The sequence below is a fragment of the Fukomys damarensis genome, unplaced genomic scaffold (genome assembly GCF_012274545.1).
Source record: "Fukomys damarensis isolate Sample0158 unplaced genomic scaffold, DMR_v1.0_HiC HiC_scaffold_31, whole genome shotgun sequence".
NCBI classification, from domain to species: Eukaryota; Metazoa; Chordata; class Mammalia; order Rodentia; family Bathyergidae; genus Fukomys; species Fukomys damarensis.
Window position 1 is genome coordinate 23825045 of NW_022900943.1, and position 26883 is coordinate 23851927.

The 26883-nt window shown below is 40.6% G+C and overlaps 1 protein-coding gene across 2 annotated transcripts in view; it reads left to right on the forward strand.

Moving 5' to 3' along the window:
• Positions 1–26883, forward strand: part of Pcsk5 (proprotein convertase subtilisin/kexin type 5) — a 410777-nt gene that overhangs the window by 277639 nt on the left and 106255 nt on the right. Inside the window, exon 21 of one of the 2 annotated variants that reach the window (XM_019207714.1) lies at positions 204–411. The exons of the other annotated variant lie outside the window; for it this stretch is intronic. Within the exon in view, the coding sequence (XP_019063259.1) occupies positions 204–319 (116 nt within the window). The 3' untranslated portion in view covers positions 320–411. Of the gene's footprint in view, positions 1–203; positions 412–26883 lie in introns of those variants that run through there. 2 annotated transcript variants of the gene reach the window in all.

The following is a 26883-nucleotide window of genomic DNA, read 5'->3' on the forward strand; positions in this document are numbered from 1 at the left end:
GGACTGCAATATCTCTGCTTGAAAAACAATGCTGTTGACTGAAATCACTTTGGGTGGATCAAATTTCCTCCTTGTTGGCTGCTCCCGAATGACCTCCTCCACCCCCCACCTGCCTCTCTGGCCAATCAAAACCTCCTTCCATGTGTATTCACCATGCTGCTCTCAACCTCCACTCCCCTCTCTCTTGCTGACTTCTGGAAAAGCAACGGAAGAGTCCTGGGCCGAAGGAGGCTTCTGTATGCTTGTGAAAAAGAATAATCTGTGCCAGCGGAAGGTTCTTCAACAACTTTGCTGCAAAACATGTACATTCCAAGGCTGAGCAGCCATCTTAGATTTCTTTGTTCCTGTAGACTTATAGATTATTCCATATTATTAAAAGAAAAAAAAAAAAAACAAGCCAAAAAAAAAAAAGCAAGCCACCTCTCTCTTTCTTGCTATCTTTTTTTCTCTCTCTCAAGTTTGTGCAGGGAGATGGTGAACTGTTTTGTCAGAACTTAAATGGAAAAAAAATAAACCTACAACAAGCCTACCTTTTATAACTGGGTGTTTAGTGTTAAACAGCCAGAACCACAGAGACAGTATTGTATGACCAAAGTATTTGATGCCAAAATTTGACTTTAAAGTAATGATTTGATTTCCTGCCCTGGGTTCAAAGGTCCATTTTTTTTTCCTTTTGCATTTACTTGCTTGTTTCCCTTTTGAGATGCCTAAAAATGTTTTTCCAAAACATCGCAGAAGCATATCTAGATCAAAATATAACAGAAAGCTCTGCATCAGTCATTTTTCATGCTTGAGCTCACCGCTGGGGAAATGCTAGGAAACTGAACCAGAGGGCATTAAGAACAGCCACAGGGTTGTGCTCAGAGTCATTTGTCTTAGTATTTCACGGTTAAACATTGATACATTATTCCACACATGATTTCCTCCGTGCATTATGTACTGGTTTTTGCATTTTGCTCACTTGATAAGCCTGCTCCACTGGTTTCATCAGATAGACTTGCTGCTACTGGCTTTTCCATTGTTTTTTCCATTGTCAATTAGGTTATTTTACACACAGCTGGTGAAATGTTCGATAGAGTCAAATTAGCGACGGAAAGAACGCAGAGGTACCTGAGGAGCTGAGACTGACCCAGCTCCCCGGAAATCCAGCGTGTTAACTTGGTAGACCCTGCACAATCTCTTGGTGCTATCTAGCCTTTATCCCCATAGCACTGTTTTTTTAAAGGCCATCAGAAGTTCCATTTGTCATAATGGGAAGCATTTGGGATATGATGCAGGAAATTTCTTCCTGAAGTAAAAAGTTTCTAAGAGGTCTTGTATTTTTAAAGAAATGGAATTTATTTAAGTAATATTTAAGCTCGTGCTCGTGTTGGCCGGGCAATGTTTTTCAATGGTGCTTATTAGAATTTTTTTTTCATCTTGTCATTTTAAGAAAATAAAACTGGAAATTGAATATGGGTGGCATGATTGTACCCTCCTGGTTCTATATTTTCTCATTCTTCTCTCCTATAGCAAGGCCATGCTCTTACATGCCTGTCCCCTGAATGTCATTGAGATTATCTGGGGTTTTTTGTTTGGGAGTTTTTGTTTCTTCCAAATTTCTTCACTGCTTTTCTGTGACTCCATAAACATTTCATGGAATCTAGTAGACTGAATTATGTGAACTGTTTTGGATCAGTAATGAAACCTGATGAATCTTTTTATAGTTTCCCTGTTTAGGGGAGAGTAGATTGATAATCAGGTTTTTCCATTTTTCATATCAAAGCTTCAGTGGCCTCGTTTGCTTTGGGAATGACCAGCCATCTTGCAGGCTTCAAGCTTTCAAGAGCTTTAATTCCAAGATGACACTGAGAAGAGGAATAATTTCAATATATTATATGATCCTAGGGAGAGCTGGGGCATGGATGCTAAGGTCTTCATCCATGTAGCAATCTAAGAAAAAGCCTGCCTTGAAAATATTCCTAGACATCAAAGTGAACTTCCAACCCAAGGCAAATAAGTAATAAGTAACACTCTAACAACCTTCCTAAGAGTATTATAATGCTACTGAATCATATATTAATTCACCCATAACTAGAGAATCTACTGATATTCCTGACCAGCTCTCCTCTTGTATAACACTGCAGGCCCTTTTGATATGAAGAACCAAAGTTAACTCTGGGCTCGGAATATAGTCTTTCCGCTTAAAGGCACTGTCTTTAAATGAAGAAATGTAAACACAAGCCTAAAAGCAAGTTCAAGTAGATGGCAAACCCAGATTTGCCTGCAAAAGAATCCAGTTAATTGATCCAGCTCATAAGATTTGAGGCACAAGGTCACTATGATATGAAAGACAAAAATAATGTCTGTGTATCTTAGACAAATAACCATCAACACAACAACCAAATCCATTGTGTGTTGCATTTCCCACTGACCTTGCAGGGCACATCATGGAAATACTGGTGTCACTACTAGTGTGTTACTGCCTCATTTACCTACATAACATCATTAACTAGAAAGAACATAATGCTTTGAAAGTTTAAGTTAATGTTATATATTATGTATAAATATATATATTCATAATGAGATATATGTAATAGTACAAACTTTGGAGACATGACAAATGCTCTAACCTTCTAGAGACAAAAATCCTCTATCTTCTGTTCTCTTTTGTCTTTTTATTTTTAATTCGCTAATGAAAAGTGACCCATTGTTAAATCCACATCCACTTTACTGAAAAAATACTGTACATGTGTAAAATGTTCAGTTGTTTTTTTGTAAAATATAGTAGAATGGTTGTAATTGATATTGGCCAAAATCAATGTTATTCCATATTTTATTTTTTCTATTAAATTAACCTAAGTTCCTGTTTATTTGATCTGTTCATACTGATATATAAACATCTCTGAAAGGATAAGGTTATGAGAAGCTTCTCTGTTTCCACAAAGAAGCAGAATATTAATGAAAGGGAGGAGATTAATGAAGCATGTAAATAAAATTAGAAAGGAGAGAGTGAACAGAGGTGGGAACTGAAGAGGAAGAAACAAACATGAATGATGTTAAAGGCTATTTTTAGAAAGCAGGTGATTTTTAAAAAAAAAAAATCTATAAAAGCTCAATGTGATTTCTAGCACACTGTACAGATGTTAGTCCCAGTGTATGGGTCTTCTGGGCCCACACTTCCCTCTGTCTACCACTGTGCACGTGAAGTTTCTTTTTTATGTTTATAATAGTTTTATTTCATACTCTGGGCAGTAATGGATTAAGCTATTTTATCCTTATCTGGGACACATGATAAGCATAAGTAGCTATGATCTGTTAAGAATTACTATAAACTAAAAATTAAAAACAGATTTGTTCTCAGCAATGTGAAAATAAAAACATGTAAGGAACTCAGCCATGCATGACAATAGGTCTAACGAAGTTAACATCAGTGATAATGTGTTGGGCAAAGATTTAACTGAAAGTTTACTGCAAAAGACATGGGCTGGGGTCAAAGAGGTGAGGAGTTTAAGCTGTTAAAGGGAAAGATGGTTTTGTTCTATTTGCTGCACTTTGCATGAAGTGGCTGTATGCCTGCACACCTAGCAGATGACTCTGCCTGAAAGAAATCTCCAGGACATGCTCTAGGGTATGACTGGATGGTTAGCAAAAAGAAGAAACAATGGAGGACAGATCTTCATGAGCCCTGCTTAAGATACAGTCACTAGCCTATAATTCTCCATACTCTGCCTGTCGGAAAGAGAAGTGAAAAATCATCCTAGCCAGCAAACAAGTCAAGCTCTGACTAGGTTCAAGGATCTGGGGATACAAACTGGTGTAAGAGAACTCTACAGTACAAAGTCTAAATAGAGGGATGGAGAGAGATTCATTTTATTGACCACCTACTCTGTGCCACACAATATGAGAGTGTACAGTATTAGGCCAATATAAATCAATTCTCTCTAGATTCTCAGATAAACTCTAGAGGTACATGTATTCTCTGTTCACACAAAGAAAACTGAGACACAGGCTTGAAACAAATTAAGATGGTACACTCAGGCTCGATAACAAAATTTACCAGATAACAGTACTGCATTCCACATATCGAATGTGTGGAGATAAAGTTGTGAAGTTCAAAACAGGCAGAGATTCCTTTAAATCAAACTGGTTAGGGTAAATTTCCTGGAGCTGATGAAACAAGAATTGGTCCATTACCAGAGAAGATACAGCATGAGAAATGTTCAGGGCAACAAGATTTTTCAATAGCTTTAGTCCAAGTAGTCCACTGCCAAGGACAGAGATTCAGCATTTGATGGATTAGTCAAGAGGAAAAAAAAGTCTACATTTGTATACTTCAGAGAGTGATAATACGTCATCCTCAACTCTGACCTCCAGGGAAGACTTTGCTAATCAGTCTCCACCTGCAGATTAATCCAATTTTCCCCATTTTTTTCCCCTTCCAATATCAGAGGCTTATTACACTGCTAATGTCATACATCACACATTAATGTCCATCCAACAATCTGCACTTCTACATACAAGTCTAAGTTCCTTTTGAGGAACTCACATAGTAGATATCACTTGGTAGATAAGGGGAGATGATTGTTTTAGTAAATAACGTTTCCCTGTTCAAGTGGTCAGCACTTTAGGCAATCTGAGTATGGAAATAGAGTGTCTTATCCCCCCCGCCACGTAAAAATCTCACTGGTGAAGTACAAAATAAATGTGCATTCTTCGCTGCTTTTATATTATTCAACCTCACACAAAGAAAGCAGCGGTAGACAGCAGCGTGAGAAAGGAAAACAATATATTGGAAAAAACCTTAAATTATGTTCTTGCCAATTCAATACTTCCTCTTGCCATCCACTAATACAAGATGGCAGAGGAGAACAAAGACCAGCTTCAGCTTGACCTCAGCTGGCCCAAGCTGAGCCCAGGGCCTTACACTTTAATATGTGTAGATGACAGAAAGCATAAACCTGCCTTTCTTCTCCGGTCAGTATCCATCCCCAGATGTTATTTTTGTTGCCAACCCATAAAATCTCAAGTTCTCAACAGAGTACTTTGGAGCCATTGACCTATTCAGCAGGGCACAGCCAAGAGGGACTGAATTTCCCTGCGGTTCATTGGAGCTCCTTGGCGCCTAATGCTAGGACATAATACATATAACCTTGTCTCCTTTCATCACAAAGAGGCCTTGCTCTGGCTCAGGCTCAGTGTTTTAGCATCTCAGAGAGCCAGAATGTGACCTGGAAGGGCAGCAACACCTATTGCTTACCTATGAGAGACTTTCAAGAATGGCTGGATTGTTTAACTTCTGAAGTTATTTTCTTACACAATCACCTTTGTCAAGGGCCTATGTTTAGGATCGTTTTTGCTTTTGTTTTCATGGTCAGGTGTCAGGTAATTAAAGATATTTTCATCCCTCTTTATAGAAAATTCCAGAAACATTCACTGATGCCTGAATTACAAGATCTTAAACTTTTTTCACTTAGAAAAGTATATATTATTTTAAGAATATAACATCTTAAGGTTGACAGGGTTTTTATTAAAATGGCCTTAGTTAACTGGGTCCACACAAAAATCAGGCCTAGAGAGATTAGTGTTCTCATGCAAGATCTATAAGTAGCAGGGGATGTGGCTGGGATTCAAACTTATTGCTTCGGCCTTGTGCAAACACTTCCTCCTTTTTAAGCCAGGAAAAGTCAAGTCACGTTACACATGCAAAGCACAGAGGAAGAGCTCTTTCTTAAGTAAAGGTAGAAAGCATGCTGTATCCCTGGCCTTGGCCTTTTCTCCATAGGAGCTCAGATTAATTGGTTTTACAAATAAACATTATGTGTCCCTACAACACACCAAGTTCAGGCTCTGGTCTTCTTTGAACTTAAGTACAATAGGAGAAAATCGGCATCAAAATATGTCTATAATAGGAAGCTATTTAAATGCTTTTAAAAGGGCATAAAACACTGGGAGTCCAAAGGAGTAAGGTCACCTTACCAATGAAGTGCTGGGTTCTGATGCCCTTGCACTATAAGCTTTCCAAGGGCATCCCAAAATAGCATGAAACATTACAAAGACACCTGGCTCTGAAATGTGCGTATAGAACTGTAAAGGTCAGAATCTTAGTTAAATACAGGTAATATGAAAACTAGTAAATTGTAAACTCCGTTCATAAAGAATCACATAATACAGGACCGAGGCGAGTTTTAATATATTTGATAACACATAGAAACCAAAGAGGTTGGAATGTCTAGGATCTGTGGGAATCTTAATATACCCACGCAAAAGAAAGGGAAGTTTACTACAGAAGGGAGGTGGCCAGGGTGGACACTGGAGGGGTGAGAGAGTTCACCGGGAAAGCAAGATATAGGTCCTCTCCTTTTCTCTTTGCTTTCTACACTTTCCAAGGAGAAGTTATTCAGTCCCATTGTTTTAAATACCGTCTGTATCAGTCCATTTACCATTGCAATAACAAAATACTTGAGGTTGCATACTTATAAAGAAAAGATGTTTATTTTGCTCATAGTTTTGGAAGCTGATAATCCATCATGGCTGCTTCCCATTATGGTAGAAGGCATAGAGAAAAGACGGGAGTTCATACACATCAGGGAGGAGTTGGTCTTGATCTTTTGTAACTACTTTCTAGCCAGGGTCCTGTGAGAACTACCTTAGTCTCTTACAAGGGCAGCATCCCCAGTGACCTCCCGATGAGCTCTGCCTTTTAAAAAAATTCCATCTCTTGACATCACCCGCCACTCTGGGGACCGAGCATCCCACACATGAACCCTTAGGAGCGAGCCATGTCCACACTGTAGCACATTCATATGCTGAATCTGAAGATAGTTCTTTTCTCCAACTTCCTACTCAAAACTACCATCATCTCTCTCTGTCTCCCATCTCAGTAGCTGTCACTGTTGTGGCAGTGCAACACATTCACCTAGTTTCTCAGGATTCTTCTTGTTTTCTATTCCAAATAGAATTTTTTAGGAAAATACCATTAACTATGCAAAATGTACAGCTAACTTAATGCCTGACTTCTGCCCTCTCCGTGACTGTAGCCCTGGACAGACACCATCGTCTCCTTCCTGGCTTCTTATCCTATAGGTCTTCGTAAAATTAAATAATTCCTTTAGAAAGTTGGACCCTCAATGCTCTCCATACCTGTTCCCCTTTTTCTACTTTTCTATTACACTTCTCACCATGCAACGTGTTAGATTCATTTACTTGTTTCTTTTCAGGCCACTCTAAAACACTGGGCTTAGTCCATCTTTTTCCCAGTTGTATCTCATATTATCTAGCACAGTTTGTTTAATAAATATATAGAGAATTGATGCACAAAAAGACATCAGTGGCATTTAACCTGAGTCTTGAAGGATAAAGTAGATTTTATAAGGCAAAAAGATTAGGATACTTAAGAAGGACACTAAGAGAACCTGTACAAAGGCACAGAACAATTTAAAAGAGTGTGCATGGCAGCCCAGGCAAGGAGCAGGAGGATGTGCAGGGAAAAGAGAGAAGGAAAAGGCCAGCGGGTGTACTTGGGAAATTCCTCCCTCGAACTGCTGTCCTTCCTCCACCTCCCTGTCACTGGAGTCATTGGCCTTCTTTTCAGATAGGCTGACATGCCCAAGGACCGCATCCAGGCAACTCTTGGCTTTTCGCCAACATATTCAGAATTCTTTCAGAATGCTGAGGAAGCTGTACTTGCTTCAGTCCCCAGAGGGCTCATGGCCACTTTGAGACCCTGAATGAAAGGACAGGGCACTAAGCAGACCTCAGCTGTCAAATGAGCTCAAGTGAAGAGAACAGCCCATAGCTCCTCCTTACCCTGATGACCGTGGCCAGAGCAATAAATCAGACAAGACCTGCGTGGGGCCTGCTCGGTACCTTCTTCTTCTGTCCTAAGACCCCTTGTCCTCTATGCTGTCATCACCAGAGAAAATCAAAGGGAAATAATGTGATGTGCTAGCATGGCGTTTCCGTAACAGTAAAACAACAATATAATAATAATTCCTATGTACAGTGTTCCTAGGTGCAGGGCTACGTACTTTACAGGATTGTTTGCATCAATAGTCCCAATGGCCTCATTGCATCTCCTTTTTAGAAATGTGGAAGTAGATGAGGAACACACCTGCAGCGACTCAGTGGCAGATGGAAGATCTGTTATCACAAGAAGAGCAATGCAGGAGCCAGGAAGGGTGTCTGCCGTGATGGTGGGGCCCGCATCAGGTTTACATTGGAGATGATGTTGACAGGCCCAAGGTCCGTGTTGTCTCTTGTGAGTACAGCGATGCCCACCCCAGAACATATACCATGTTTGCACAGTGGTGAGTGTTAATGTCACCATGAGAAGCAGCAGCATCCACTGCACCACACAGGCAAACTCAGAGTGGACCTAAGGAAGGCAAGGAAGTGGCTGCTGAAGAGAGGAGGACGTGACTGCCCGTTTCCGTTCTGATTTTTTGCATTGTCAGAAGCTGGCATTGGTTAGTGCAGCTGCAGAACTGTAAACATGTCCCCCCAGTGATTCACCACCGTGAAGTGTCTTCACAGCAGAATGCAAGGCTTAACAATAATCCACTGTAAGGTAGGGAGGTCAGTCTGAATTTTCCAGGTGGACCCAAAGTCAAGTCAGCAGGAGGGATCCAGTAAAGGAAGAGGCACGAACTAAATGGAAAGCCAGAGAGTCGAGGCAAGAGAAGTTGACCCTCAGTGGCTGTTTTAAAAATACCCGAAGTAGAGGCAGGAGCAAAGAAGTACAGGCAGCTCTGGGAAATGAGAACAGCCCACCGGCAGCAGTAGCAAGGAAACAGGAACCAACCTGAATTCTGCCACCAACAGGAAGGAATTTGAAGCAGACTTGTGCTTGGAACCCCCAGGAAGAATACAGCCTGGCAGCAACGTGATTCCAACATCGGAAAACCCCAAGTGAAGAAGCAGCTGAGCCACACTGCACCGACTTCTGACCCACAGAACTGTGAAGTAACCAGTGGATGCTTTTTCTTAAACCACAATACTTATGCTAACTTGGGACAGCAGCAATAGAAGTAAATACCATTAAATCTACTCAAATTATATACTCCTCCCAGACACCAAGCTGATCTGTGACCACGCCACAGTGTTCTACTGATCTGTGACATTGCCACAGTGTTCGACGTGCTGCTGGCCCTGACACTCCTGTCGCTCCCGAGTTGGAGATGCCTACTTTTGATTTCCTGAGAGTCACTACTTGCAAAACGCACATTCTTAACGAATACGCACTGAGGAATTAAGCATCCGAGTATGGTCCTTACCTAACCATGACCAGCAGAGCTGAGGCAAATTAGTGGCTTTTCAGATCAAAGGAATGACTAATGAGCAGCTGCATGTTCTGCTGGGCAGCCTGGGAGCCCAGTACGCCTTCGCTATTTGGCTGACTGGCTTGGAGACTGTTAAGAGGTGGCTTGAGCTCGAAGGGCACCTCTTGGCAGGTTCCCAACACTGGCTCAGCTGCTGATCCTGCAACAGTGCCCTCTGCCTTAATAGCCACAGTCCCGCCAGCTCCCCATGAAGCCTGGCCTTGGTGTCATCTTCCCACTGAGATGGAACCTTTGTGACCATTTTCCATGGCTGTTCTCTAGCCGTATTTTTGCCAGAGGGATGAGGTGTGAGCTTTATCTTTCTCTGCCGCCTATGGGAATGTATCAGTGTGGTGTTCCCATTTCAGGCAGGGGTGGTCAGTTGGTCACTCAAGGTCATCCAATCAGCAAGGTCGTCCTTCGTGTTCCCGGCAGATATTCGGTGCGAAGCCCTCCAGCAGCCCACACAGCCCTTGCCCCGTTCTCAATGCGTGAACACAATGTGTGGACCTGCAGACAGTCTTGCTGTCTTACAGTTGCCAAGAGCACCCAGTCTCGCACCCCACCTAGCAGCAAGAGTTCAGATACAGATAGGTGCTTAAAAGCTGTAGCTTAATTGAAGGATAGTCAATACGAACAGCATTCACTTGCTTTTGTTGTATTCAGCAATGGCTATCTTTTCAAACCTCCTATCACACGGAACTTTGGTAAGTGAGATACAAGCAGTATTACAACTGGTTTATTTTATAGAAAAAAAATTTTAACTTTCTTTGACTTCACTCAAGCAATGAGACTCAATATAATTGGAAAGCTGGGCCAGAGATTTAGCTCAGTCATTCCACAGCATGCCTCGCAAGCACAGGATCAGAGTTTGATCCCCAGTACCAAAAACAAATAAACTATGTAAATAAAATTGAAAGCTGTATTTATGAATGGTAGTTTTCTCACTGTTACAAGTTTGCAGTGTGTAATGGTCATATTCCTTGAGGGGACGTGATACATGTACATAGCATGTCTTAATTTTGTTTTCTGACAGTTAAGCTCCTGTGTCTGACTAACTTCACAACCTTATGGTCTCAAGGTGCATCCATGCTCCTACAAATGACTAAAGCTTATACTTCCTGGCAGAGTAGTACTCCATTGTGTGTAAATACCACATTTTCTTTATCTATTTATCTATTGGTGGACACACAGGTCACTTCCACAACTTACCTATTATGACTTGTGCTTCCATAAATGTGGTATCACTAATTATATGATGTCTTTACCAGTTCAGGAAGATACCCAGATGGGGAATAGTTGGGGAAAATAGAATTTCTAGTTTTAGTTTTTTTGAGGAATCTCCATACTTATATCCTTTGTGGTTGTACCATTTTGCATTCCCACTAACACTGTAAGAGTGCTTTTTCCCTGCAGTTTCGGCAGCACTTATTGTTATTTGATTTCTTTTTGTTTCTGAAAGACAGAGTCTTGCTATATCGTTCAGGCTGACCTTGAACTCACTATGTAGTCCATCTTGACCTCAAACTCTCAGCCCTCCTGTCTGGTGGGATTACAAGCGTGCACCACCACATCTGGCTTGATTTGTTGATGATAACCATTCATTTTGGAGTAAGATGAAATTTCAGTGTTGTTTTAACTTGCATCTATCTAATGGCCAGAATATTGAACATTTTTCGTGCACTGTCCATTTGCACTTCTGAGAAGTGTCTATTCATTTTTAGTTGCCTACTTTTGAATTGGATCTTTTACTTGGGAGCTCTAATTTTTTGAGTTCTTTATACATTCCAGATGTTAGTCTTCTGTCTAGGAATAGCTACAAAAAATATTTTCTTGTTCTCTGGGTTGTCTCTTCACCCTCTTGATTGTTTCCTTTGCTATGCAGAAGATTTTTAATTTGGTATAGTCCCATTTATTAATTTTTAAAAATGTACTACATAATATTTACATTCCTGTGTGTACATCACACATCTTAATTTCTTCTTTGTAATCCCATTTCCCTTCCCTTCCTCCTTCTCTTGATTCTATTTTTTTTTTGTACATGTTTGCAATACAGAATGCTTACATTCCTTGTGTATACATGGGGTTCTGTTGTGAAAGTATTTACATAGGCCCATATCTTCAAGAATTTTAACTTGTTCTATCTTCCAGCAGATTGTTTTTGTTTTAACATTTAGATCTTTGATCCATTTTGACTTTAATTCAGAACACAATGACAGAGGTGGATCTAAATTCAATCTCCAGTCTGTGGATGACCTGTTGCCCAACACTATTTGCTAAACAGGCTGCATCTCCTCCAATGCATATTTTTGGCCCCTTTGCAAAATTTAGGTGGTTGGATGTGCCCGAGGTTGCTTCTGAATCTTCTTTTGTGTTCCATTGATATGCATGCCTGTTTTTGTGTCAGTACCATGCTGTTTTTACCACTGGAGCTTTGTAATATACCTTGAGGTCCAGGATTGTCTCCTGCTTTGCTCTTGTTACCCAGGACTGCTTTGCTATTCTGGGTCTCTTCTGGTTCCATATGAATTTTGGGATTGCTTTCCCTAGTTCTGTGAGGAACATTGTCGTTATTATGATTGGGATTATGTTAAATCTGTATATCTGTTTTGGAAATGTGGCTGTTTTGAAAATATTGGTTCTGCCTATCCAGGAACAGGGGCTATCTTTCCATTTTCTGATGTCTTCTTTGATCCCCTTTTTCAGTATACTATAATTTTCATTGTAGAGGCCTTTCACTTCCTCACTTAGGTTAATGCCTAAGTATTTAAGTTTTCTTGATGAGACTGTGAAGAATATTATTTTCCTAATTTATTTCCCAGTAAATATATTATTAGTATACAGGAATACTATTGATTTTTGTGTGTTGATTTTATGTCCTGGCACAGTATCAAATTTGATTAAATTTAAAGGTGCTTTGGTAGAATTTTTTGAATCTTCTATGTAGAAGATTGTATCATCTGCAAATGATGATAATATGACTTCTTTCTTTCTTATAAATATCCCTTTTATTTTTTTCTCTTGCTTAACAGCTCTGGCTAGTGTTTCAACTACTATCTAGATCAGAAGTGGTGATAGTGTACATCCTTGTCTTGTTCCTGATTTTAGAAGGAAAGGTTTCAACTTTTCCCCATTTAATATGATGATGGCAGTAGGTTTGTCATAAATGGCTTTTATCATATTAAAATAAGGTTCCTCTATATATACCTATTTTCTTCACAGTTTTAATCATGAATAGACGTTGGATTTTGTCAGGGTTTTTCTGTGTCAATTGAGATGATCATTTGATTTTTGTCCTTGCTTCTGTTATGTGATGAATTGCATTTATTGATTTTTGTATACTGAACCATCCTTGTATCCTTTGGATGAAGTCTACTTGCTCATGATGCCTGATCTTTTTGATGATTTGTAGCATTCTGTTTGCTAGTATCTTGTTGAGGATTTCTGTGTCTGTGCTCCTTAAAGAGATTGGCCTGCAGTTCTCTTTTTAGATTGGATCCTTTACTAATTTTGGAATCAAAGTAATGCTAGCTTCCAGGAATGACTTTGGGGGTACTCCTTCCCTTTGAATATTTTTAAAAGATTGACTAGTGTTGGTATTAGACCTTCCAGAAACAGAATTTAGCAGTAAATCTATTAGATCCTGGGCTTTTCTTTGTTGATAGATTTTTTTATTACTGCTTCAGTTTCACTGTTATTGGATTATTCTGGGTTTTTATGTCTTCTTGATTCAGTTTTGGTGATTTATATGTACCTAAGAATCTATGCATTTCATCTGGATTCTCCAGTTCTTTGGAGTACAGGTTTTCAAAGTGCTTACTAATAATCTTCTGAATTTCAGCATTGTCTATTTTGATTTCATCTTCGTTTGAATTGCATTCCTCCCATACTATTTTGTGCTTATCTTACATTAATTCATTAAATCTATTTACTCACCTTTCTTTTATTAGCCATTTACTGTGAGCTAGGCACAGAGGGTATACTATAATGAGGACTAGAACATAACCATACCTTTATGAGTTTTGTACTACGGTAGAGACATAAAACCAGGGGAAGTGTGCCCAGAGGTGTGAACATGTGCTATTAAAACAAATTGAGGTGGAAATTCTCTACAAATGCTCTATGGGGGTATAACACAATGGATCTTCAATCCTCTGCACAGAAGGTAGAACTGAAGAAAAATGCTGAGACAGGAGGCTGGAAAGGACAAAGTACAGAACAGGCTGAAGCATCTAGAAAATGCCAGGAGTCTTTCCACACTGCAGCTTTGGATGTGCGCATGCAAGGTGCGAGGGAGAGAGTCACACTAATGGCACCATCAGAACTGATGGCAATGGACCTGGGAACTATGTAAAGGAATGTAGATCGAAAAAGCTGAAAGCATCTCCTCTCAACACCTCATCCCATGTGGTGATCAGCAGCTCCTTGCAGAAAATCCTGAACTTTCCTCCTTTCCAATGTTTAAATAACAGAGTCACACAGAGGTCTCTGTGAAGTGGCTCTGGATTCTTTAAGTGACCTTTGCCTTTTTTGCTCGTTGAGACCTTTGTGATTTATATTTCTAGAACTTTGTTTTTAGAGCCTCCTCTTTTAGTGAGCCATCATCTCCATTACAAGCTCTGTGTCTTAATTACTTTTATTATCATTGAGACAAAATATTCAACACCCCAACTTAAAGTATGCACTCATATATGAGGATTTCTGGAGGTGGCTAAGTATAGGGTATGTGAATTTGGACTAAGGATGTGTGATAACTAAATTAATTCACTGATTGGTTTAGATGGCTCTGGGTGTGAATAATGGGAAAGCCCAAGCAGTTTCTTCTCTGCAATGCTCCTCTGCCATGTTGCCCTGCCTTGGAGCTAGCTGACTATGGACTGAAACACCTACAATCTGGAATCTAAAATAAATCTGTCCTTTACATTGTGAGTGCCAGGTATTTTGGCCCAACAATGAGAAAAATAACTAAGGCAGTTGAAAATGTCTGTTTTCCTGAGTATATAGTCCTAATCTGTTTCATTTCTTTACTTTACCACCTGAAACATAGCCTTATCTCTAATATACTTTTGTCAACTAATATCAGTATATCCATAAAACTTTGATACAATGGCAGTGAACGTCTGTATTGGAAAGATACTTTACATTAAAAGTTGAATTCATAGCAGGCAATTTACCTGGGAATCACATGTCTGTAAAAGCATTTATTTTTAACTAAAGTTCTTTCAGGCCTGGTTAGAATAGGACTGGTGTTCTCTGGAGTTGCAATGCTTAGGCTACTAGAAACAAGATCCTTGTACTGCATTTGGTGATTAAACTCAATTGCTTTCAGAACAACTCCACCATAATGCACATGCCCTATTGGTTCCATTGCTACGGCTTCTCAAACCCATTATAATCTACTTGTAAACTGCATGCCCACAGTTATCCCTCTCCAGCACTCCCTGGTTTCCTTGCCCTGTTCAATTTTTAGGTCCATGGCATTTGGTAGCTGCTAACCATACTAAGCAAGTGAAATTTACTAGTTCACTAGTATCGTTTGTTGCTTCCTAAATAGCCTGTGTTTTCACATAAGCTCTTCACTGGAAAACACCTGTGTTTTACCTACTTTGTGTGCCAACTACCTGGAATAGTCCCTGACACATAGTAAGTTCTCAATAATTATATGTTGAGTAACTTTCATGAAGCTTTCTGCTAATAGGTAGCCTATTTTTTAGATTCCTAATGCTTAACATGTCAACCTACTCATCAAAATATTTTGTTCACTTTATCACATGGCAAGTAGTGCTCCAGTACTGGATATATTGGGGGTATTTCTGCCCACAAAGAACAATTAATCCCAGAAAGGAGATGCATATGTGCAGAATTATCCATTGATATATAGGACAGATCAAACTATGAACAAAATACTGGGAAGCACAGGGAAAATCAACTCAGGGGCATAAGAGAATGATGAAGAAAAGACTTCACAGAGAAGTCTAGTTTGAGTTATAAAAAAAATAAGTTTCTTTCCAAAGAAGAAATGTGTGGGCACAAATAGCTATTTTTAAGTGGGGAAGTACATGACAGGCTTTGGGGACCTGGAAGTCTCTTGGAACATGGTGATATGGCTTAGTTGGCTTCCCACAATCTGACAGTGAGACAGAATCAAGCGCAAGAGGTTTATTCGAGACATGAAAGAAAGTCCCAGGAGTGGAGTGTGTTAGAAAGATAGGGCAGAGAAGACAGCCAATGAAAGTAACATTATCAAGCCAACTAGTGCAGAGGACAACTGAAGCTCCGTGCTGTGGAGAAACTCTGGAAAATAGTACTGAATCCAATCCACCCAGTTACCCCACTGGCTGGGCCATGGATCTGTGGTCTTCATATACTGAATTCTTATCCTTGTCTGAGGAGAGCTAAGGGGTTTCATTCCCTTGGTTTTCTGGCCTGTGATGTGTGCCTGGCAAAGTAGCCTTCTGATGGCCCTGAAAAAAGCCTCAGACAAGTGTCAGTGGCTGCTGTCCTCTGGATGGGTCACCAACGTGGTGAGGCCAAGAGATGTGTGTGGGTGCCTGAAGAGTCTGCTGTCGTTTGTAAGGAGAGCAGCAAGGTATAAGGCTAGAAATTGTGACAAGAACCAAATTTTGAGGGCTCTTGTATATCATTCCTCAGAGCTTTACTCTTTATGAAGGTGGCAGCTCTAGAAGATTTTAGGTAGGAAAGTGATAGGAGAATAGATTTGCGTTTGAAAAAGACCATTTGGGCTGCAGTGAAAGACAGAATTTAGCAAAAGGGAGTTCATAGGATGGAGTAGAGGAAGAGTCCAAGGGACCAATTAGGAAGATAAATCCATCATATGGGACAGGAGCAACGGGGCTAGAAATCAGGTGGTGGTGCTGCAGGTGGTCATGAGCAGATGGAATGCGGAAATGCTAAGGAGATAGAATTGACTTAAATCATGTAAAAATTTGATGTGGTTGAAATAAAGATCGAGAACAGCTTCCCTGGGCTGGCTTCCCTGGCTGGCTGGTGGTAGTGCTCACCTAGGTAGAAAGTACAGGAGGTATGAAAGTGCTGCGTAACCATGCTGAGCTGAAGATACATTAAAGTACCCAGGCGGAGAGTTCACCTGGAGGAGGATGAATGCAGGATTATTGAACTCAGGAAAAAGATCTGCACGGAGAAGATAGGACTGAGCAAGTGTTTAGAACCATTGCTTTACAGAAAATATTTAAGCTTAGGGAAACAGAAGAAATTTTAGGAAACAAAAGAATTTGGCTTGAATTGCTTGAAGGTCACTATCAGTATCCCTCTAGTATCAAGTCCTTTGCCACCTTAGAGATGCCATGGCCTCTAAGATTTGTTAGATATGGTTTTGCCTTAATTTCTCTCTACATCGCACCTGAATGATTATTTTCCCCCCTCAGAACATTTCGATATGGAGAGGGAACCAAATGAACTGTGTGACTTGAGGCAAACTGTAAATTCAAGTTATTAGCTCCTTCATTCATAAAATGGGATTTCTGTAAACAAAGATGAACTTGTCTGGTGGTCAGTTGAAGTTACAATACAACTGAGTTGCATTATATGATTCAGAGTTTGTAAAGTTTACCGTCTTCTGACTAGAAAAGATGAAACTCATGCTTTCACCTTGCCAGGCACTTAGCCAGGCTGGTAGTAAAACACTCCTCACTATGAACTCCACCTCCCAGGACTGTGCTTTAACCTGCTAATGCTGGCTCATGTTTTGCTAAGACACGCTCACTACAAAATAGCTGCCCTTGAGGATATCTTTTAGAATACTCACAAATTCCAAGCAGCTTAAACCACCATGATAACAGTTGATTGTAACAGTTTACCCTCCATATGTGTGGGTTTTGCTGAGTGTCTACAGATGTATGGGATTTTCTGCCAAATGGTTATGCTGACCGAGGGCAGGATGGCCCCTCTACAGAACTGCATAGGTGATGACATTTCTTTCACCATTTTGGCATCTGAATACGACACTTTATCTGGCAACATGGAGTTGATTTTCTAATTGTTTATGGCACAGCTCTGGGCAGAATGAGCTGTGAATGCCTGCACTACATTTTACTCCATCAATTCTTGTTATATGTATGTCAGAAAGAGAACACAGCTTCCCAACATACAGCAGGCCCCCAAAACAGCCACTGTCAAAATCCTACTTGTGGCAATGTGGGTAAATGAACAGAGCTATGTCAGGAGGTGCACAGTTTTGCAACATCTTCCCAGCCAGCTTAACCAATCACTCAAGTTCAAGTTCATGGATTGGACTCCTCCTTATCTTTTTATCTTCTATATGCAGGCCATCACCATTTAGCAACAATAATAGGAACAGTATTCACCACTTACTAGATGCCAGACATACCCTGTGCTTTTAAATCTTTATCAAATTTAGCCATTAAACATCTTTCTGAGGTAGGACTATGCTATAGTTTGGACTTGAATGTCCCCCAAGGTCCATGTGTTAAAGGCTTGTAGTCAGCCTGTGGCACTACTGGGACTAAGCAGAACCATTAAGAGGTAGAATCTAATGGAAGGGAGCTAGGTCATTGATCTGTGCTCTTGCAGGGAATATTGGGATCCTGGCTGCTTCTTATTCTCCTTCCTTCCAGCCACCATATGGTGAACAACTCTCCTCCACCATGTGTTTCCACGAGGATGTGCTATTCTGCCATAGGCTCAAACCACAGGGTCTAGTGAGCACGGACCTGAAGCTCTGAAATGATGACCAAGAATAAATCTTTCCTTTTTATAAGTTGTTTATGTCAAATGTTTTGGTGACAATGACAGCAAATTAGCAGCCTATTTTTATCCTATTTTGTAGCTACAGAAGGGAGGTCATTGGCTAGCCCCCAAAGCACACAGCTGGACATTGGCAGAGCCAGATATGGATCTAAGTTTCTCCACCAGTATGCTTTACCATATTTTCCCCTTTGGAGCATTTATAATCTCAACTGCTGCTCCTTCAGGTGGCATCTTAAAGATTCCAAAGCACCATCACAGAGTATATCATTTGATCCTCCAAAGAGAAAGGAGCATTAGGCAGGACACATATCATCCCTGTTGCCATAGAAGGAACTAAGACTCTCAGAGTGACACTGGTTTGCTCAAAACCACTCATCTGAGTCTTGGATTCAGATCTCCTCACTCTTAACCATTCACATAAGCACCAGGTCATCTCTTCAGAGCAGCTGTTTCTTCTTTTGAAATGACAGCATGTGAAATTTTGGATTATTACAAAGACATTTCAGATAATCAGGTTTTCCAAACAGAAGAGGCGGTAGCATTCTCTCTCCCTTTCACCATTCATGCAGACACCAGGCAGACACTGGGCTAGAAAATCATTGAAGCAATGGCACCTGATGCCTGGGCTGTGGGCATGGGGGGCAGATAGGACAGATGAGCTTTAAGACCCATTCCTTCCTGAGATCTGTTTCCCAGGGATCATCTTTTCCTTACCATTTTGGTTGAAGGGAGACTTCATTTCCTCAGCCATGGTTTACAGTACCCATCCCCTAATTGGCCTCCTGAACGCTTGCATTCATCCAGGGGTGTCTTCCACCAAAGTGCTACCCATCACAGATTTTATTTCTTCCTGAGTCTTCAATGGCTCCTTCTGGCTAGATACACCTATGGATACACTTCTGTGTGGTATCCAATTATCTGTCACATTCTCTACTCAGATTCAGTTTTCATTTTATCCCAAATTTGGTTTCTACTTCAGTGAACCCCGTCATTGGTCTGCTTTCAGCAATCTCTTGTTTACTCTAGTCTTCTGTCCTTTGCTTCCCGTGTTCCATCCCCTGAGATGTTCTGCTTTTTCCTTTTTGCCCATCTAATCACATTGATCTTCTCAGACCCAAGGCAAACTTATTTCAGTTCAACAAACTCTAATGAATTCCTACCAAATAACACAAAATAATCTAAGAACAATCTTCCACTCATGCAATGAGGCTATTGAAATTCAAAAATAAAGAAGAAATGGACCTGTCCTCAGGGAGGAGGACAATCAGAACCAGGTGCTCTAGGAAACTCTTTGATTTTGAACAATTGATTCTGCATTGTCTTTTGTCCTTAGTGTTTGAGGTGAACTGGCAAGTAGATGTTACATGACTATGGAGTCTAGGATTGAGTGTTTTGTCTTCATACATAAATTCTCTCTCTCTCTCTCTCTCTCTCTGACATATACACACAATTAACCAATTATTTGAATTTCTAGTACAGCAGGATATAAAATTCCATCTTCACTACTCTTTGGAAATAGAGTTACAGCAAAATCCTACTGATAGGAAGGGAGTTTGAACTCTGCCCTCCTTGGCTGAAGACCTAGCTGTCAACAAATGGTTGTACTCGATTGTCCAGTGTCTCATTGGCTCAATTTTATCAACAGAAAAATGAGAATGATAAACAAAGAGATACACAGTGCCTCCTAACAGAGTTGTCAGTGTAAGGATCATATAAGTTTTTTTTTTTTTTTTAGGAAATAACATTTTCATTAAGCCTTTCCTTTGAAAAACATTCAAATTTTAAAATAAAATAAGCAGAGATAAATTAATCACTATTATAAAATGTTTTTACTAGATATTTAAAAATTCTTGATTTTGAAATATGATTTCCTGTTAAAAGTTGTTTTATACCCTATGATACACAAATGTTTAAAAGTATTTGTTTTTTGTTATTTAAATTTAATGATTTTTATCCATCTTTTATAATACACAGGCATAGCTATGTACCACCCACCTATTTCTCTTTTCTTTTTTTTTAACTAAGTTTATTGGTACATTTTAGGTATATAATATGATGATGTTCATCATTGGGAATTTGTACCTTTACATGATATGTTTTGGTTCTTATTTTTTCCCCATTCCCCTGCCCTCCCTCAACCCCTGCACCTCTCCCTATTTACAAAGACTTTGTTTCCATTTTTTTCCTTTTGTCATGTTTATTCCTTTTCCTTCTTTCCCTTCTCCCACTCCAGCCTCCCCTTCCCCAGTATCATGTAAGCTAATACACGTGGGGCACTCAAGACAATTCTTAGCATATAATAACCACTAAATAGACAATGGCAGATATTTTTATTTCTAATCCGGTGATCTTGGACATTGAATTAACTTAACTTTCCTTAAATTTCTCCTTTTTTTAAAGTGAAAGCAATATTCATCCCTATAAGCTGGCCCTGAGGATTTAATATGAAAAAAAAATTGAGAAATCTTTTCATAAAAAAGATTCCCTTATCTTTGACCCAAGACCTGGATTTGTAACCTCACAGCACGATCCCATCTTCCTCCTGTCCCTGCTGTTTTGGCCATTTGAATATCCACCACTATTCCTACCACTGTAGGAAGTTGGTTGTTTTTAGTCCATAGAAATATTGGCCTCTTACAAATTCATCTTTAGAAAATTCCAACCTAAATTACACTAGATGGTTGCATAAGCCCAATTCCCTGAGCACACAGGAGGCTTTTCCACAGTCTGTCCATGCATATTTTGGCCAGCTGTGAAGAATGAAGAGGAATCAGGCCCCTCCTGGAGAGTTTGGGGGTCCAGGCCCATCACACCATGTAAAATCTGGTTATGATGAATATCAAGAGCAGCTTTGAAAGCAAGGAGTCAAGGCAGGTCACACAACAGCCGGAGGAAATTTGGGAAGGGGAAATGGGCCTGACTCACCAGCTCTGCCTGAGGGGTGGATTGAAGACCTGAGTTTCCAGGGAGCAGCAGCTACCTCAGCTCTCAACACTCAGCCCTGACTCATTGCCTAGTAACTGCAGATCTAAGTCTCAGGCTGGGCTCTAAAAGCCAGCACCCCTTAAAGTGAGGCTCAGCCTATTTATCCCCAAGGCAACAGCTACTTGACCAGTTCCAGAAGGTGTGGGAGACACAGAGGGCCTGTTTGGTGAACTTGGTGAGGAGAAGGTGGTGGACTCAAATAAGGAACATTTTAATTCACCTCAAATACCAACTCGCCTACCTTCCAGCTAGTTGCCTCTTCTATCAAATGAACTGAATTATTCTAGAAGCTCATGTAGACTTTCCAGGATTATATTTTGTTTTTTTCTGATGGAGACAGAAGTATTTTTGCAAGATCCCTATCTGTTCCCTCTATGCCTCTGTGTGACTTCTCTCTATGCCTGAGCTAGGAAGGCCCACCCAATGGAGGGAGGTAGCGGTGACAGCTTCACTGGTGGAAGTAGGGTCTCTATAGCATATATGTATGAAATGACACATTTGGAATACTTATAGGAGATATCAAAGTATTGGGAAAAGATCAAAGGGTAAGCACATTGAGCTATATCACTCTGAAATGTTTTGATGAGTCAAGAATCCTCTTATTAATGTCTCAGAAATGATTCCTTGAGGGCTGGGGATTTAGCTCAGTGGTTCTGCTGAATGCAAGCACAAGAATCTGAGCTCAATCCCCCGTACTCCAACCCCCAAAAAAGAAAGAAATGATTCCTTGGGTTTATATTGAGTTTGTACAAATTAGCAAATAATCAATTCCTGACCACTGGAGTGAGGGCTGAATGAAGGTCAAGGTCACAATTTTCTTTTATTCCTAAAAGAGTTCTTTGAAGGACAACAAAAGAATAATATTAGGCAATAGAGGAATAGCTGACCTATCTTGCTATCACAAAACGTTTAGGGTACACAATTTTGTTAGAAAGTTAATAGTTCTAAAATTGTGCAATTAGAGTGGGGGTGAAAACACAGAGGGTTGTTATGTTCTGAAGCAGAACTGTGTTGTCAATCAAACAAGACCAAGCCTGTTGAGTTGCAAGACAGTAATAAAATTGGAATCCATTCTCATAATGATCACTGAGTAGCTATGGAGAAAAAAAAATTTTTTCAGTATTTTAATTTGCTCACGTACTTCTGAATGAACCATAGCATAAAACAGAGCATTACCTGATACTACACAGGGTATGAACAGAAAACTACAAATTTGGGGCAATTGATCTATGAAGTTAAAGAGAGGATAATTAGTGTCATTGGACAATAGGAATCAAGTTGAGATTTAAATTCTTCCAAAGATCTTTGCACTCTCATGTTGCTTACCCTAGGGACTTTGCTCGTTGAATAGTAATAGCTAATATTTAATGAGTACTTACTAGTATGCTAGTAGTTTTCAATGCGTATTTCACTTGTTAACTAATTTAATCCTTCTGACCTCTTTGTAAGGTAGCAGTTATGGCTTGTGTCTAGATGTCCCTAGAATGCCTCATGCAATCATAGGTGGGGCTTTTTCAGAGAAGGCTGAATCCAGAGCATGTGATGGATTCATGGTGCAGTGCTAGGATTAAGGGTGTGCGACTGGATGGACACCACCCTAATTCCAGTAGCCTGGATACGATACAAGGGACAAAAAGAGGCTTGTCTTGTCCCTTGTTGCTTTGCTACCTTCTGCCTGCCACGAGCTGTTTCTCCTCTGTGGTGTTTCTCCTCTGCCGTGTCACCCTGCCTTGGAGCTAGCCATTTACGGACTGAAACCTCTCCACACATGAGCCAAATAAACCCCTCCTCCCTTAACTTTGGGCATTGGGTATTTTGTCTCAGCAATGAGAAAAGTAACTAAGACAGTAGCTGTCATTACTTCATTTACAGAGGAGTTGACTGAGACTCAGAGAGGTTGCATAAGTTGTGCAAGGTCACATAGTTAGCCAAGGCAGGGATGGGATTCACATGTAGGACATTTGGCTCCAGATACAAGAATTGAACTTGTCTCCTGCCTCTCAAAGGAAAGCATTATGCTGACTGGGGAGATGACAGCTCACGGCCACCGAAATATCCAGTGCCAATAAGAGGCATCTTAAAGGAGGCATGGGATTCTCTTAATAGTGCAGCTCCAAGAAGTTCTAGTCCCAGATAACAGTCTCTGGACTATCAGAAGCCCTGACGAGATGCAAACCATGTGGGTCTTAGGTACTTTTTTTGTTCCTAGGCCAAAATACTTGATACTCGCAAGTTAAAACAAAAAGAGGTTTATTTCAACTCTCAGTTTGTAGAGGTTTTAGTCCATAGTCACCTGGCTCCAAAGCAGAGCAGCATGGCAGAGGGACCTGGCAGAGGAGAGGAGCAATCCATGGCACTATAGGCAGGAATCAGTGAGCCTCCCTTCTTCTTTCCTCTTTTATTCTATCTAGGCTACAAACCTATTGGCTGGAGCTGCCCCCACACACAGGTGGGTCTTCCCCCTTCAGAAAGTCTGTCATCCACACCCAGAACTCTGCTAAACCAATCAGCAATAACTGCCCTACATTGAGACCAACAATCCGAAGTTCTGCGCCTGACTTGCTGAGACCATGCTGGGCAGCAGCCCCATCTAACTGAGATGCACCCATGTCAGACAGACTTGAACTTCAGGTGCCTGAGTAGGGCATACCCATGGCTCTGGAATTCTCCTCAGCAAAGTTTAGGAGGAGTTGGTTTCACTGGGGGACAAGGAGGCTGTCCACAAGGGGCTGCTAATGATAAAATATAACTTGTGTAGGGTGCATTTTGTAGCTCAGTTGCCTTGAGAGGTCACTGTTCTTGGTCCACGGGGTCATTAATTTTAGTTGCATCATTGCCACCCACCTATACAGCCAATCCATTTTTCAAATTCCCTCAGGGGTGTTAGAAAAGCACAATTTGGAATCCAGTCTGATCAGGGTTTGAATGATATACAGAGAGTTAATATTCTGATGCCTGAGCTCTTCATTTGGTCAAAGGAAGCTGACAGCTCCTAGCTATCCTACATTATTATCAGAGATTTAATGATATAACACAATTAAAGTACCTGATAATCATAAGTAAAACCTTGCCATAGATGCTTTAGGTCTGTCTTCTCATCTGAATTCCTCCACCTCCTATGAGAGAGATTATTATCCACATTCTACAGAAGAGGAATGTCAGGGAAATATGTACTTGATTAATTGCAGACAGCTGGAGCAGGGAACCAAAAATCAACCCCAGGTCAAGATGACTCCAGATTTTATGTAATTACCCAACATAGTGCTTCTCGCTATGCAAACAGCCAGCACAGGGCAAACTAGGGCTCCCTTCTATGGTTACACACTTAGGCTGTTTGAAAAGCACAATTAAGTCACTCCCGACAAAACATGTGGCAGCCTGACTAATGAAAAGCTCTCCCAGTGGCCAGGACAATGTGGTCTCCTGGGTACAATGGTTCCTAAGAACATGTCACTACACAAACCAGCAGAGCTCTTAGAAGGCAGCACCCACAGCCAATGGATGTACTGTGCTAATGACAATCCAATTAAAGAACAAACAGTCAATTACCACAGCAGGGACCAGCTGCTGTGCAGCAAGAGCCCCAAGGACTTGGAACTCAATTCTTCCTCTTCCCAGGGGCTCTCTTTTCTTTGAACTAGAGATGAGGCTGAAATATTTGAGCACACGAGGGCAGGACATAAGCAAAGGCTGTGAGAGCGCAAGAGAGAAAAGGTGAACTGAGTGCTTTCTGTGTTTTGTACAGAGGAAGAGAAGGAGGGTGCACTGAGGATGTTTTTCCCACAGAGCAGCTAAATTGGGAAGGTGATCACATTGGTATCTGCGAATGGTTTCAGATCAAGTTATAAAAGCTGCTGGGGAGGGTCTTTGAGTCATCGCAGAAATGAAAGTGGATGATAGCAAGTCTCACCCATGGATTTCAGGACGAAAATGATAACAGGAAATACTTTTAGTAAGCTGCATGGGGAGCAACTGGAACAGGTTATGGTGTAGATCTTTTTTAAAAAACTCTCATGTGTGTGGAAGGTGATTAGATCACGGGGGCGCTGTACTCAGCAGTGGCTCCATCTTGTTGAGTCCCATCGCTAAATGTGTATTAGGAGGTAAGACCTGTTTGGAGGTGCATCACTGGGGACATGAACTGGAAGAGTGTATTTTTGTCCCTGACTCCTCACCTCTCTCTGCCTCTTGGCTGTCATGGATTGAGCACCTTTCCCTCTATCATTCCTGTCTGACATCATGTTCCTGCCTTGGAGGCAGCCAACCAGGTACTGGAACCATGAGCCAAAATAAACCTCTCTTCCTTTAAATTACAGGTATTGAGTATTTTATACCAGGGACAAGAAAGTGACTAAGACAGGGAATTAACCCCCTATCTTCTAGCACTTTTGCCTAGTTCAAGAAGTGTCAGGAAGGCTCTGTAGTCCACTCCACTCCCCCAGGCAGTTTCTCCTACCTGGCTCACTCCAGAGACCAGAGATGGCACATTAGCACCTTTTTTCCCACGGTGGGCAACGCAGAAGCACTACTCAGCAGTGCCCCTTCCTGCCAGCTTGCATCTCTCAGTGAGCCTCTGAGATTAAGTCCTCCCAAGTCACCCACTTCCTCAGTGAGAATCTTTCATGGATGACCTGAGTCTGGCAGTCCATGTTGCTTTCCAAAAGGTAAATAAGTTATTCTCTCAATTAAGGTCCTTCTGTGACTGTGTATGAAAACCTAGCTGTCTCCTCACTATTAATATATCAGACACTGTACCTTTGTTTCCCACAAGAGTTCCACAAATGGAGCAAGTGTTTGGGGATAAAAATCCAAACTCGGGTAAATTAAGAGATGGAGTGCACTAGCCAAATAAGTGAAATTTTCTGACTCACAAAAATGCAGACAGCCCACTCAATAGACTCAAGAAATTTTACTCAACTCAGATGGGTAACAAATGGGTTTCTATCTGTCGCACTCATCTTACAAGAATGTTTCCTCAATTTTCCTCAGTCATGGTTTAATGACAGGGTTTGTAAATTTATTTTGTCTAACTGCAGATAATAATCATACTTCTGCCCTTTTCTTGCCTTGGGTCTGTGAGGTCTTGCAATCACCTCTTTGATGTCTTTCTTTTCTTAATTGACAAATAAAAATTGTAAATATTTATGATGTATAGTATGATGTTTTCAATTATGAGTACATTGTAGAAAGACTAAATTGGGTTAATTAGCATATTTTTACCTCGCATACTTATTATTTTTGTGTGTGGTGAAACACTCAAAAATATACTCTTTTGGGGATTTCCAAATACGCTGTTCATTGTCATTTATTATAGTCACCACGTTGTATGTTAGAGCTCTTTTTGTTCCTCCCAAACTGAGACTTTCTACCCCTGACCAACATCTCTAGTCCTCCCTCACTCCAGCCCCTGTAACAAACATTCCACTCTCTGATCCTATAAGGTCAACTGTTTTAGATCACACATAGAAGTGAAATCATGTGGTAGTTGTCTCTCCCTGCCTTTCTAATTCTAGCATCTTCATGCTGGACTTAGAGAGACTTTGCTAACCCAGAAGCAATGCCAAATCTTGTTAATTAAGGAAAAGATATGCAAAAACTTTCATATACTATAGGCTTTTGTTTAAATTGAGAATCCAAAAATTGTTGCCATAATTCTGGCCATAAGTTATTTGGGGGCAACAATTTCTTTCATTTTTAGACCACAGTTAAACAGTATAGAAAATCACTGTCCAGAGCCCTATCCAATTTATTTTATTAATTCACAAACATGTTTGAGATCTTTTAGGAGACTAACACCCAATTGGCAGAATAAGCCTGTAAAATTCAGTTTATTTGATACATAAAATTACCT